Source organism: Carassius carassius, chromosome 17 (assembly GCF_963082965.1).
Source record: "Carassius carassius chromosome 17, fCarCar2.1, whole genome shotgun sequence".
NCBI classification, from domain to species: domain Eukaryota; kingdom Metazoa; phylum Chordata; class Actinopteri; order Cypriniformes; family Cyprinidae; genus Carassius; species Carassius carassius.
In genome coordinates, this window is record NC_081771.1 from 19,337,514 (window position 1) to 19,351,540 (window position 14,027).

The 14,027-nt window shown below is 36.2% G+C and overlaps 1 protein-coding gene across 3 annotated transcripts in view; it reads right to left on the reverse strand.

Annotated features, from left to right (window-relative positions):
* Positions 1–14,027, reverse strand: part of LOC132161279 (syntaxin-8-like) — a 73,741-nt gene that overhangs the window by 59,177 nt on the left and 537 nt on the right. For 2 of the 3 annotated variants that reach the window (XM_059571229.1, XM_059571230.1), the window contains exons 2-6: positions 13,919–14,018; positions 13,686–13,780; positions 13,049–13,159; positions 8,111–8,238; positions 7,429–7,521 (exon numbers count right to left, since the gene is read on the reverse strand). In XM_059571229.1, coding sequence (XP_059427212.1) covers positions 7,429–7,521; positions 8,111–8,238; positions 13,049–13,159; positions 13,686–13,780; positions 13,919–14,018 — 527 coding nt within the window. Of the gene's footprint in view, positions 1–7,064; positions 7,133–7,428; positions 7,522–8,110; positions 8,239–13,048; positions 13,160–13,685; positions 13,781–13,918; positions 14,019–14,027 lie in introns of those variants that run through there. The other variant, XM_059571231.1, reaches the window with a different exon arrangement.

Below are 14,027 nucleotides of genomic sequence, written 5' to 3' on the forward strand. Positions count from 1 at the left end.
CCTCTTACTTCCTACATCAAATGTTTAATCTATTTACAGTAAAACACTGTTACAGAACTAGGGTGTTTTTAGGAGGGGGAAAAAAATCATTCAAAGTAAAAAGAACATGTGAGAGGACAAGAAGGTTATACTCCAACAGGAAGAAGCTTTTTTTGTAAAAGCGATCCATTTTCTCCAGTCTCTTTTAGGACATTAAACTATCTTATTACTTTTTACATTGTCGATTATGTCATATAATACAAGATTGTAATGGAGCGGCTAAAACACGCTGTTTGAACGGTGATGCCTAATTCTAGATATAAAGTCATGTTCAGATGATCACGCTCAAATAATGCACACCAAAAAACACTATCGTCTTTCTATAGAAAAGGAGCTGTAGGTTTTATAGGCGCTAGTAGTTAAAAAAAGAAATGGTGAATGTTTCACAAGTCCTGATCTGAGGTAACTGGAGCTTTAACTCAAATCAAGCCAGTGGAATTCAATTCTCTGATGAAGACCTTGGGTTGTTCCTCTACCGCTAGACAGCAGCATTAGTGATGGGCTGATCTTCTGGACTCCTAATGACAGAAACTGACCTCTTCACTACCGTCACCTGACTTGTCACTGTGGTATCTGAATCCTTGACTGCAGTTTAAGCCAAAAAATGTAATTAGTAGCGCAAGAGGCATAAAGCCACACATGCAGTAGTTACAGGTCACAAGCTTAGTAGTATTATTAAATATTAAGAATGTGGCTAATTTGGTATTTATTCAATATATCTGATGATTTATAAGATTGTCTTTCATATAAATAACACATTTCAATGCTAATTTTACAGGCTATTCAATGATTTAATGCGCTTTACCATGCATCATTTCTTAAAAGTAGTCAAAAACATATTAATATTTTCGTTCTCAGCTTGTGGAAGCGCTGCTTTTAATGAGCTTTCATTCATCATGTGACTTTCTCATCACCATTTGTTTTTGGTGGTTATCAGTGTATTACAACGGTTCAAAACAGATATTAGTACTTCAACAGGTTGGTATATTAACATTATATCAGTTGAAATTAATATTTGTTTTTATTGTGAATTTAAAAGGAGTCTGTAAACCCTAAAATTATGCTACCATATTTTTTTTATGGTAAAGTTCATGTCAGCTCTTCTGTCTTTAATCGCATTAGTTGTTGTTCCCGAAAGTTGTTTTTCATTTTAGATTCATCTAGATATAACCAAAATTGGTGTTTTCAGATTTTTTCTACAAATATTATTCTAAATTATTATTCTAGAAAATGTTTTCAAAAATACAATCTGTAAAAAAAAAAAAAAAACAAGTAACATGGTAAGTTAAATATACTTTTTGCAACATCTTTTTTTCTCTCTCAAATAACCTAGCATCCTCTTGCAGACCACAGATGCCAGTTTGAAAATCTCTCCTCTAGGTTCATATTCAAAGTCAGAACCTCACATTTTGCTCTGTAACACAGTCAAATTACAACATATTTAATTGGGATAATTTCATGATTCATTTTTTAATTATGCTTGTCAATCTGTCAAGGCACACTTCACACAGTGTTCAGATAGCGTTCCAGCTGCACTCATTTTTCATTGTTGGTTTATATACACATGCGTCTGACAGATGTTTTTGTTTGTTGTGTTCAACACCATGAGCGCTTTGGTTTTAAGGCAATCAATCAAGTTTAAAAGTAGTCAAAAAACCAACTCTGAATGACCCCTGAATTAATCAAGTTATACTGAGTTGAATCTATTGGGACAGCTCACAACTGAAACAGATCGGATCAGTTCTGTGTTTTTATGTAGACCATCAAACCACCTGTACAGCGAAATTACCTTGAGGAATAAACGTCCTACAGAAGGTTATGAAAATACTAGAAGGGTCAATTTGCCAAGGACAACTATGATGTCCGTTGTTACCAAACGGAAAATGCAAGGCAGAATCCAAACATTACTAAGATCAGGCCATCTACCTGATCGACTAATCAAGGACAGAAGGTCAATTGCCAGAGAAATCAGAGTTCTTTGGATGAAATGGGGGAAACTATGTAGACATCAACAATTCTTTCGACACTCCACTGATTCTGCCTCTCTTCATGCAAATGGCTTCAAGAAGGCCAATTTTGAAAAAGGCTTACATTACATCACGGTTTAAAGCCATGTGACGAAACTTTTAAATCACTCCAAACCTTCTGAAAGAATTTTGTGGTCTGATTAGTCCAGGGTCGAGTCAATTCTCTTAAAGCAAAGGAGACTGTTTGGCGCAAACCAGATATGGCCCAAGACCAAGGCATCAGCATCTCTTCCATCAAGTATGGTAGTGGCAGCATCATTCTCTTTTCAGCAGGAGCAACTGGAAACCTTGTTGGCACCAAGACCAACATGGATAGAGCCAAATGCAGGTAAATACTTTGATAGAAGCTTTTTGAGTCAGTCAGAGATCTGCGTTTAGAGTAAAGATTAATTTTCCAGTGCAACAAAAATCAAGTGCACACAGCTCAACTATAAAGGGATGGCTTGAAAAAAAGAAGTTAGCAGTTCTGGAATGACCCAGTCAGAGGCAAGACTTCAATCCAAACTACAGCATGATCAGGAAAATACATTGTGCAAATGCTAATTTGGAAGAGTTTAAAATTCCAATACATAAGGCTCATAGAATTACTAAAACTGTGTTCTTAAATATAGCAACCCTGAAGTTCCCAAGACTCAACCTCTACTGCCCGCAAAATGAATTAAGCTTATGTGACTGTGCCTTAGCATTAGCATAGACTCAGGAAGTGGAAAAACAAATAATGCATTAATTACATAAAAAAAAATCTAAGAAGTTAATCATAAATGCTATTGAACTAAATTTAGTGTTACTCAGTGGTGAAGGTTCAATGTCAATATTTTGGACAAAGAAGACCAAGAACAACATGAATACTTTCTATAAACACTGCACATGTGTTGTATACAATTTTTAGGTGCATCAGAAGTACAAAAGTTACAGCAATTTTGAAAGAATTCCTTCCGCTGGGTTTTGAGATACAGGACTCTGCTCAAGACTTTTCATGGGGCTGATTTCCAGAAGAAAGCAGTATTTTAATTTGCAAATATGATATATCATGTGTCATATCTGCAAGACTCTTAAAGATGAAATCCAGTGGAGGATTGTTGGGCTGTAGAGCAGAACAGACCCGTAACTCTATCAGCTCTCAAAAGTGAGCCTATGAAACGGAGACCATCCAATCTCAATCACTGCTTTAAACCTCCTGTTCTAGGAATCAATGACACTGCACTATTTAGAAAAAGAAGGGAGAAAAATTGAGGTCCTGTTTAAATAATTTGTTCTCACTCTTACGTTTAGTTGGGGAGGCAAGAAGCAGACGAAATCAATCACGCTGAGCCCTGAATAGACTAAGACGGGGCAGGGACAGTGAAAAGCAGCAAAGTGCCAGCAATTCCCAGCATTAGTCTCCACCAGAAGGTCACCATAATGATGAACCTGAGATTTGTTTAGGATATGTAAAACCATATAATATAACTAATCTCTGGACCCACATACAAAATCTTTCCATTATTCTTTTAAGTTAATTTAATTGATCATCTCCATTTAATAAAAGTACCAAATGTGGCCTTTAAAACATTTAGAAACATAGGACTCTTTTCAAGTAGGCAGATGCTGAAGCAGACAGGAAAGAGTAGTGACACTGGAAGCGGTCCATAGTAATTACACTGCCCCCTGAAAAAATAATGTGGGTAACCTTAACCATGCCAACAAAAGCAGCAGGGAGGAGGTGAACTTCTATCAGGAATTCTTTTTTTAGACACAAGCTGCATGGACCGAGAATTGACTTCAACTGAGATGTTTGTCCATTAATGTAAATGTTTTCACTTAAGATTGTGGTCCAGCAGCTTTCATTAACATTTCTGATGTTTCTGAGGGCTGCTCTTCCTTTGCATGCACGAAACCCTTAATTGTTTCAGCAACAGGACAATGTGTTATGTTGTCTGTATCAGTGTGAGTCTGTGAGACCTAACAGTGAATTCACACAGCATGCACTCTCTCTCTACAATGCTTATGTTGTCCCCCACACTCATCTGATTGGCCAAATGTGTTAAGACAGACAATTATATGATGTGTTGTTTTACATATTCTACCATTCAAAAGTTTGAGTCAGTAAGATTTAAAAAAAAGAAACTAATATTTTAATTCAGCATTACAAAAGACCACTAAATCCAAAAAAGCTCTTCTTTTGTTCATCAATTAATAAAGGTATCACGGTTTCCACAAAAATATTAAGCAGCACGACAGTTTTCAAAGTTTATCATAATAAGAAAAGTTTCTTGAATACCAAAACTTGAAAGAAAGAAAAATTTAAACTTTTTTTTTTTTTTTACATTTTAGTTAATATGACATATTACTTAACATTTGAATTCACATTTGCTATTTAAATTTAATTTGTTTCCTGTGTCTTCAACACAAGTTTCACATAACCATTATCTCTATCTCAACTTCAAAAGACTTGTATTTGCTTGTCAGCAAATATAAATATAATATTTAAATTCCAATAAAAATTCCACTTAATTTTTAACTTTCAAAAGTTTGGGCCAGGAAGATCCTTTTTTAAATAAAATAATACTTTTATTCAGAAGGAATATATTAAAATGATCGGAAGTGGCATTTAAAAAACATATTAAAAAAGAAAATGTACAGTCGTGGCCAAAAGTTTTGAGAATTACATAAATATAAGTTTTCAAAAAGTTTGCTGCTAAACTGCTTTTAGATGTTTGTTTCAGTTGTTTCTGTGATGTACTGAAATATAATTACAATCACTTAATACGTTTCAAAGGCTTTTATCGACAATTACATGACATTTATGCAAAGAGTCAGTATTTGCAGTGTTGGCCCTTCTTTTTCAGGACCTCTGCAATTCGACTGGGCATGCTCTCAATCAACTTCTGGGCCAAATCCTGACTGATAGCAACCCATTCTTTCATAATCACTTCTTGGAGTTTGTCAGAATTAGTGGTTTTTTGTTTGTCTCTTGAGGATTGACCACAAGTTCTCAATGGGATTAAGATCTGGGGAGTTTCAAGGCCATGTACCCAAAAGTTCAACATTCTGTTCCCCGAGCCACTTAGTTATCACTTTTGCCTTATGGCACGGTGCTCCATCGTGCTGGAAAATGCATTGTTCTTCACCAAACTGTTGTTGGATTGTTGGAAGAAGTTGCTGTTGGAGGGTGTTTTGGTACCATTCTTTATTCATGGCTGTGTTTTTGGGCAGAATTGTGAGTGAACCCACTCCCTTGGATGAGAAGCAACCCCACACATGAATGGTGTCAGGATGCTTTACTGTTGGCATGACACAGGACTGATGGTAGCGCTCACCTTTTCTTTTCCGGACAAGCCTTTTTCCAGATGCCCCAAACAATCGGAGAGGGGCTTCATCGGAGAATATGACTTTGCCCCAGTCCTCAGCAGTCCATTCACTATACTTTCTGCAGAAGATCAATCTGTCCCTGATGTTTTTTTTTGGAGAGAAGTGGCTTCTTTGCTGCCCTTCTTGACACCAGGCCATCTTCCAAAAGTCTTGGCCTCACTGTGCGTGCAGATGCGCTCACACCTGCCTGCTGCCATTCTTGAGCAAGCTCTGCACTGGTGGCACTCCGATCCCGCAGCTAAATCCTCTTTAGGAGACGATCCTGGCGCTTGCTGGACTTTCTTGGACGCCCTGAAGCCTTCTTTACAAGAATTGAAACTCTTTCCTTGAAGTTCTTGATGATCCTATAAATTGTTGATTTAGGTGCAATCTTAGTAGCCACAATATCCTTGCCTGTGAAGCCATTTTTATGCAACGCAATGATGGCTGCATGGGTTTCTTTGCAGGTCACCATGGTTAACAATGGAAGAACAATGATTTCAAGCATCACCCTCCTTTTAACATGTCAAGTCTGCCATTCTAACCCAATCAGACTGACATAATGATCTCCAGCCTTGTGCTCGTCAACATTCTCACCTGAGTTAACAAGACGATTACTGAAATGATCTCAGCAGCTCCTTTAATGACAGCAATGAAATGCAGTAGGGATGGGACGATAACCGGTTTTATTGATAACCGTGATAAAATGTGCTGAAGGTTAGTAATATCGTTTAAAAATGATTTATCATTAAAACCGTGTTTGATTATCGCGGTTTTAATAACTCACTATCAAATCATGTCCAGCCAGCAACAGTCTGACGCAAGCGCAGCGCACAATGTTTTTTTTGTTTTTTTTTTCGAGAAGGAATGGCGAAAGTCAGTGACTTTTCTATGCTTTTCTATGCTTCTACACTTTTCATTGTAAGGAAGGAAATGCCACAGAATTTAATCTTTCTTTAAATTAAGTGCATAGAGTTGCTTGTTTTATTAGTTGTTTGTTGATTATTAAATATAAAACTTGCTGAAATGTTTTCAGTGTGAGCATCAACTATTTTTGAACACTTTCATCTCGTTTCAACAAAACCGTGATAATATTGATAATCGTGATATTTTTAGTCACTATAATCGTGATATTAAATTTTCATACCGTCCCATCCCTAAAATGCAGTGGAAAGGTTTTTTTGGGATTAAGTTAATTTTCATGGCAAGGAAGGACTATGCAATTCATCTGATCACTCTTCATAACATTCTGGAGTATATGCAAATTGCTATTATAAAAACTTAAGCAGCAACTTTTCCAATTTCCAATATTTATGTAATTCTCAAAACTTTTGGCCACGACTGTATAATATTTCACAGTGTTTCAGTTTTTATTGTATTTTTTTTTTATTAAAAATATACAGCCTTGGCTGATGTAACCCTGACAAGTCATCTCCAGTGAATTTTTGTGTTGCTGATCATTTTGAGAAAATATTGTATTTCAGCAAAATGATCTTGGAGGATAGAATATCTCACTTCAGAAATGTTTTCCCCAGTGTAGCATGTCTCACTTTACCAGCTTGGCTAGACAGATTGAAGAACAGTGTGGGAAAGTTCATATCAGCTGATTTCAACCTTCAGATGAGGTCACAGACTACTGATCTGAACTCAGTTTCCTCCATGTGACTTTGACATCATCATGCACTATGTAATTCATCCATGTTTTCAAACAGATTCGCCACAATGATGTGATGTCTCTATGCAAAGGACACAGGTCTCGTGTTTAGAAAATATGTTTGACACTTTGCTGAAGGAAGGGGTTAAAAAACATGATAGATCAGGTGACAGAAGGTTTCCAAGCAGCCTGTTCCAAATTTTCCACTTTAACCCCAGCGTCAGCTCATTTTAGAGCCAATGACATCATATGTAGTGTAGCGAGAGAGCGGTGTGACAAAGAAAAACCAAGCTGACCGCAAATTAGACTTATTCACAGAAAACATCTGAATGTTCAGCCAGAGCTGTCACAAACAGGCTACTGCACTTTTTTTCTTACCGTTCTGTTCTTCTAACTCATTGCCAATCTCCTGACCCATCTGTTTTTGTCTACTTATGACTGCAGCCAGAGCATCCAGGCCAGCATCCTGAGCTAAAGAGAAAGACACGTGAGAATAGAAACGTATTTATACAGAACTGTACAAAAGAAAGACAAAAAGGGCACATATTTATCCAAAAATGTGCATATTTTATGTTCCTGTGGATAACATCATGTAAATCATCAGGCGTTGAAGGACAAGCTAAATGCTCATCTCATGTGGGACAGAAACCAATTGAAAAGTGCATAAATTCCATCTAAATAAGACTCATTGAGAGAGAGAGAAACCCATTAGCACCAGGGTGTTGGCATCTGTGTCATTTAAATGACACATAGTGTGATCTGATGTCATTTTTGACAGAGGCAGCTGCTACGGTGAGCCACAAGGTACTTCAGCAGCAACCTTGAAGCTAAAAGTATAACTTGGGTAGACAAAACGGCTCCTGCTTTTTCTCAAAACTCCTACCAGTTGCTATTCTCAAATGAGTAGCAGATCTCATAATGGGGGCGCAAAATCAAAAAAGGGCTTCTTCTAATGTCTCATCCCATTAAGATGACAGGAGAAAGAGGTGGCCAGCTAGAAACAATGTCAAATACCACATTAGTTATAAGACCAAAAGACTTGCAGTCATATGCGATATACCTTCAATAATCTGCTGCTGTTGGTGTTTGATTTCTCCAAAGCTGAGTCCTCTGGTCTGCTCAGACTCATTAACCAGCCACGGGTTCCCAGCAGGCCTCGAACCGTTTCCCTCTGTCATCAGACAAAACCTGGAGGTACACATTGTATCATGTCAGTTTATTACACAGACTCCTCTAATTCTGGAATTCTGGTTTGAAATTCTGAAATATAAGTATCACATTTTGTACTTAACTTTTATAAGACATTCCCATGATTCACTAACAAAGGTTGTTATGGAGAAAAAAACAAGTATAATATAAAACTATTGACTTATAGCACTTGGTATAAGTATACGTGCTAAAGCCATACTTCCTTTCAAAAACTGGGGGTTAGTAGGATTTTTAATGATTAATTCGCTTATGAACGCAGGCTGCATTTATTTGATCAAAAATACAATAACAGCATCATTGTGAACTTTCATTACAATTATGGAATTGCATGGAATAATGGATTTTTTACTGTAAACTCAACTACTATTACTTCATCCGTCAGTGCTACATGATCCTTCAGAAATCATTCTAATATGCAGAACTGCATAAGATACATTACTTATTAAGCAGCACAAATATTTCCAAATTTTATGATTATGAATTTTGTGGAAACCTTGATATATATATATATTCATGATTCTTTGATGAATCAGAAAGTCCAAAAGAGCAGCGTTATTTTAAATCTTCAATAGCAATGTAAAAATCTGTATTTTCATCTCTGATCAATTTAATACATCTTTACCGAATAAAACAATTATTTAAATCATACTGAAATTTTAGAAACACATTCACTGTGCTTCATAGATTTGTTTGGCCTAAATTGTTTCATCTGGAATTAGCCTACAACCTTTATATTTTATTTTTATTTTATAAATTATGCCTACATCTGATGGCTTCAACAGAAACATATACCATAGATTAATAATAATATTGGAGTTCACGGTAGTCTACCGTGAAAGAAAATCGTAACATATTTTTAAAGAATTTTTCTCGTTCCCGAAAACCAACAGAACCAAGTACACTATTATTTTGTAGACGTGAAATTGCTGTAACACAAGCCTCTTTTAGCTTATTGTTTTAATAAAACACAAAAACGTATGTACATGCGTTTATGAATTCAGCAGTCATCACTGTAATACACAAAGTCAACTTTCTCATTACATACACACACAGTGCAATATTATAGTTATTCCACATGCACTGTCAATCAACAGCTACATGCACACATCAAATGGACACACATCATCTACTTTACAAACATAAATAAACTTCGAAGCATGTCTGTGAGTTGTTCAAGAGCCACAGGCTCTTTTACCAAACTCACATCTGTAGCACTCATGTGCCTTCAGAATAAATAACCTTTCTATTTTTTACTTCTAAAATAGCAAACAACATCCCCTTCTTCGGACCTTGTAAGATCAGAGAACCTCTGTTTATTTGTTCATATGGGTTCCACTTTGTTGAGTTTTCATGCCCTACGTTACAAGGACACCAAGCATATGAACCGCCTCTGGCTTTTATACAAGCTTTCAAAGGGCCATGCCAAACCGAGAAGTGGCCTGTTATCCCTTGGAGACACTGCGTTGTGCTTTTGCACTTTTCTTTGATTAATGTATGAAACCTGTTCCCCCTGAGGCTCCTGGACAGCTCGCAGAGAGAGAAGTGAAGTTTAAAGGCTCTTCTGGAAAAGCTATCATCGCTCAGCATCGCACCAAGAGTTATGAGCCGGTCACTAGCTCGCACGGGTGTCCTGCTTCCTGTAGGTTCAGAGCCTATATGAAAAAGTACCAATACCCGTGAAAACAAATCCATCCATGGCACTGATAACAAATCAATATTTCTGCATTTAAAGACACCTAACTGCTTAGATGACTTATCAAAAATAATAATTTGGGAAAATCGAAGCCACGTGGTGCAACCAAACATGAAAAAAAAAACATACAACAGGAAATTGAGGAATGCTGCACACCCTTAGTTTGACTTTTTTTTTTTTTAAATAACACACACAGGTTAGTTAAGGTTGTTAACTGCCATATGATGCAAGATATTTATTAATTAATAATCTATAATATTTGTATAAAACACATTTTAACAATTTAAAAATCTATACTTACAACTTATAGCTTATGATACTTAAAAGTAAATAATGACTGATGAAATAAAGTGTATTTTTATTAGATTATTAGTAAATAAATAACTTCTGAAAATACCATATGAATCCAACATGCATACAAAGAGTATATTGCTTAAAAACTTAGCACATGTGTTTTAAACTAGATTTTCTAAAGAGATTTTTCCTTTAATCTGCACTCTCACATATGTCAAAGTCCCATATCTAAGATTTATAACCATTTTTATAGAGATTTTTTTTTTTCAAGTTTTCTTTCAGGAATATGCAGTTGTTCATGCAGGTTAAGGTGAAACTTCATGTCAAAAAAGGTATTTGAGTAAAACTCAAATGACTTCCTCTCACTATAAGCGCCAGTTTCTGACAACAGCCCTTCTCTTCCACTTAGTTCAGCATCAGCGGAGCTTCATTTAGGTTCAGAGAGGTCGCTAACCTCTAAAGATCAGTTCCTCTCATTCTCATCCTTCCTCACACCGAAGAAGTTTACTTCTCACATGCTTGGCAAGCTAGACTTCTTTCTTCTCAATCTCTCCATTCCTCCAGCTTTCTAATCTACAAAAGTACCAAGGCAGTCACACATTTCCTTTGAAGTGTGGTCTCTATCCAATTCCAAACTGATATTACTCCTCTGGCCAGCGAGACAAGTGGCCAGCGGCGGATCCTAATCTTTCTGACATGTTTGGCAACTCGTAGCTTGCACCAACCCCTCTACACTTCCTCCGCTCCATCCCAGCGGCGTGAGGATTAACGCTTATCCAATTACCCTCCCGCAGAGCCTGCAGACTCAATCAGAGGCATCACACTGGAGCGAGACCTGGAGACAGACCTTGTCTCTTAGATAGGCCCGATTTAACTAATTACAACTTTGTGCATTACAATCAAAATAAAAGAGAGGAAACAGGGGGGAACTCTGAATCTTCAAATGAGCGGCATGTCATTTTGTGCTTGATTAGAGGTTAATCTTCCACAAAGGTATTGTTTCACGACTGCCATAAGCCTGGTTTTAGCCCAATGGAAAAAAAGTGAAATGCTATTTCAGCTTATTGAAGCAAAGCTAACACCCCCACTTGCAGACAAAGACCACACAGTGAGATGAATCCAGGCCCTAAAAATCCTGCCAGGCTAACACCCATAAAAAATTATTTTGTATTTTAAAAAATTATCAAATTACTATAATTTATTAGCACGCTTTAGCTAAATGTGTGCACAGCGTAACAGTGCGATGTGAACGGGACCAATAAAGATAAAAATTCAGCCCTCTCATGTTAAGGAATTAGAGGATGAAGTCCACAAAGATGGCTAGAAAAAAAAATCTGAACTTTACATGATTACTTCAAGTCCACTATAATTTTATTATTTACCTATTAAATTATATTTTAACTAAAAAGCCTCTGTATTAACCTGTCAGTATTTTTTATTATTATTATTATTGCTATGAAAATATAGTTTACCACTAATACTTTGAATAATAATAATGAATAACAAATACATTTTAGTTTATAAGGATAATTTATCAATTTTTTTTAGTTTCAGTGGATGTTTACAATAACAACAGAAAAGAAGAGTAATCCAGACAGAAAGAGCATTAAGATTATTAAAAAAAAAAAAATAATAATATTAGCAGTTTGTTTTGCCTTCCTATCCTAGTACGTATAACCTGGATCGAGAAGGTCGAATCAAAATAATGACCATCTCATTTCTCTGAGGATGTTCGGCTCCTGAGCTGTCGTTTCGATTGAGAGTCAGAAGCACACAGGAGATTGGTGGTGACACATTAAGTCTCTGATTGGTGTATTTTGGAGAGAGGATGTGAGCGCAGTGGAGAGTAGGGAACTGTAAACAGTCCGGATGGTGGAAGTTCAACACTCAGCTCTGATCAGCAGAGCAGTAAAGCTGAACTGGAGCCCTTAAAGAGTATGCACAGACTTCCGTTTGAGCACCGGTCGCACCATTTCTGGCATAAAGTTACTCAACACTGGGACACTACAGCAGTGCCAAGAAGGAAACATGGCAAGCAAAGGCCTCTATGGTCTGGTAGACTAACTAGGGCACAGATTTCATGGTTTCTCTACTTTTGTTGTGCATAACCATCAAATGAAGGTTAATATCAAACTATGCAGCTTCAAATAAGGACCGCCTGCTAAACTGGGGCGGGAGTGAGAGAGTTTTGAGCCAGCTGACTGAGTCATTTGGAACAGTCACCTCATCCTTCAGGCCACTGTTGTGTCGACACTGAACATTTTACATTCATTGATCTTGTACATCCAATATAACTTATAAATAATACCTACTTTTTTTCAGGAAGGACGCATTAAATTGTTTAAAGTACTGTTTTCAACATTGAAATTAATAAAAAATGAGGTGGTGCTGAAGACTATTGGAAACTCAGTTATTCTATTAGAATAACTATTTTAGTTATTCTAAATTGCAATATTACACAATAAAACAGTTTTTACTGTATTTTTATCCAATCAATAAAGCCAAAGTGAGCATAAGAGACTTTTAAAAACAACAACAAAGCATCATATCAATCCTAAAATTTAAAATGGTAATTTACAAACCAGTTATTATTGTTTTTCATTATAGTGAGTTTTCTGTAAAGTTGAAAAGACAAAGGAAGCAAGCTTAACCTATAAAGAAAAATCTAAAAATTTCTGGCAAAAAATGAGAATTGATTATTCTGCATGGTAAAACATCAACAGGGCAAATCAAACATAATGTATATCGAACCCTGTGGTATATTTTATTCATTAAACTTATTTGGTCATAGAATGGAGGTACCTTGATGGCTCAGCTTCTGAGATGTCTTCTTTAAAAGAGGTGTTCAGTATCGCTTCTCTGGTAGCGAGGTCATCAACAAGGGTCTGTCTTCTGTTTGCTTCAGCTTGCATTCTAACATTATTCATTAAGGCTTTAAAATGACACATTTATGATTGCATAATTACACTCATCTCACAGAACCATTGCTAAATCCTCATAAACATCTGTGACTAATGAAAATAAAAGTAACATTTTCACTTTGATTTATTACAGTTGTTTAGGACCAGTACTTCACTACTAAAACACCACTGCTTCAGACCATACAGTTATTGGTTTGTTATTATACACTGCCCCCTACAGGTGCTCGTTTTTTTCTCATTATTAAAAGAATCTCACTAAGATTCTGTGTTTGTTTAATCACCCTAATATAATTTAAACCTGTACGCTAACAGGTATTTTGTTAAAACGCTCCTAAAATACAGTTTAGACAATCTTCAGCATCATGACTTAGCAAAAAATGTAAGACATTAAAGTATAATATAAAATTTAGTACCTCTGGATCTCTCAAAATCTTTGGACCCCTCCAGCTTTTGAGAAGCAAGAAAGTAGTATTAAGTGGGTCTTTTTTTGTTTATGTTTTTTTTTCTGGAAGGGATACATACGCCGTTGGGTAGAAGTCAGATTCAATGTCTCCCTGAGCTGTGCTATATTCTGTTTGAGCTTCTGTAATGATGCTCTCAGGGACATGTTGAGCTACAAGTGCAGACAAAGACAAAAGTGATAACAGCATAAAGATCACTGACACATATGGCTTAACTTTATTGACAAAAATAAATAAATCATTTAATAATAATAATAATAATAATAATAATAATAAAATCCTGTTTTTACCTTGGCTGGATTTCCTCCAGTCCTCTGCTGTCTATTTCTTTCATGGATGTTTTCTGCAATTTCCCGAGCCATGCGACAAGCTGCATCATAATTCTGTAACCTAAACAAT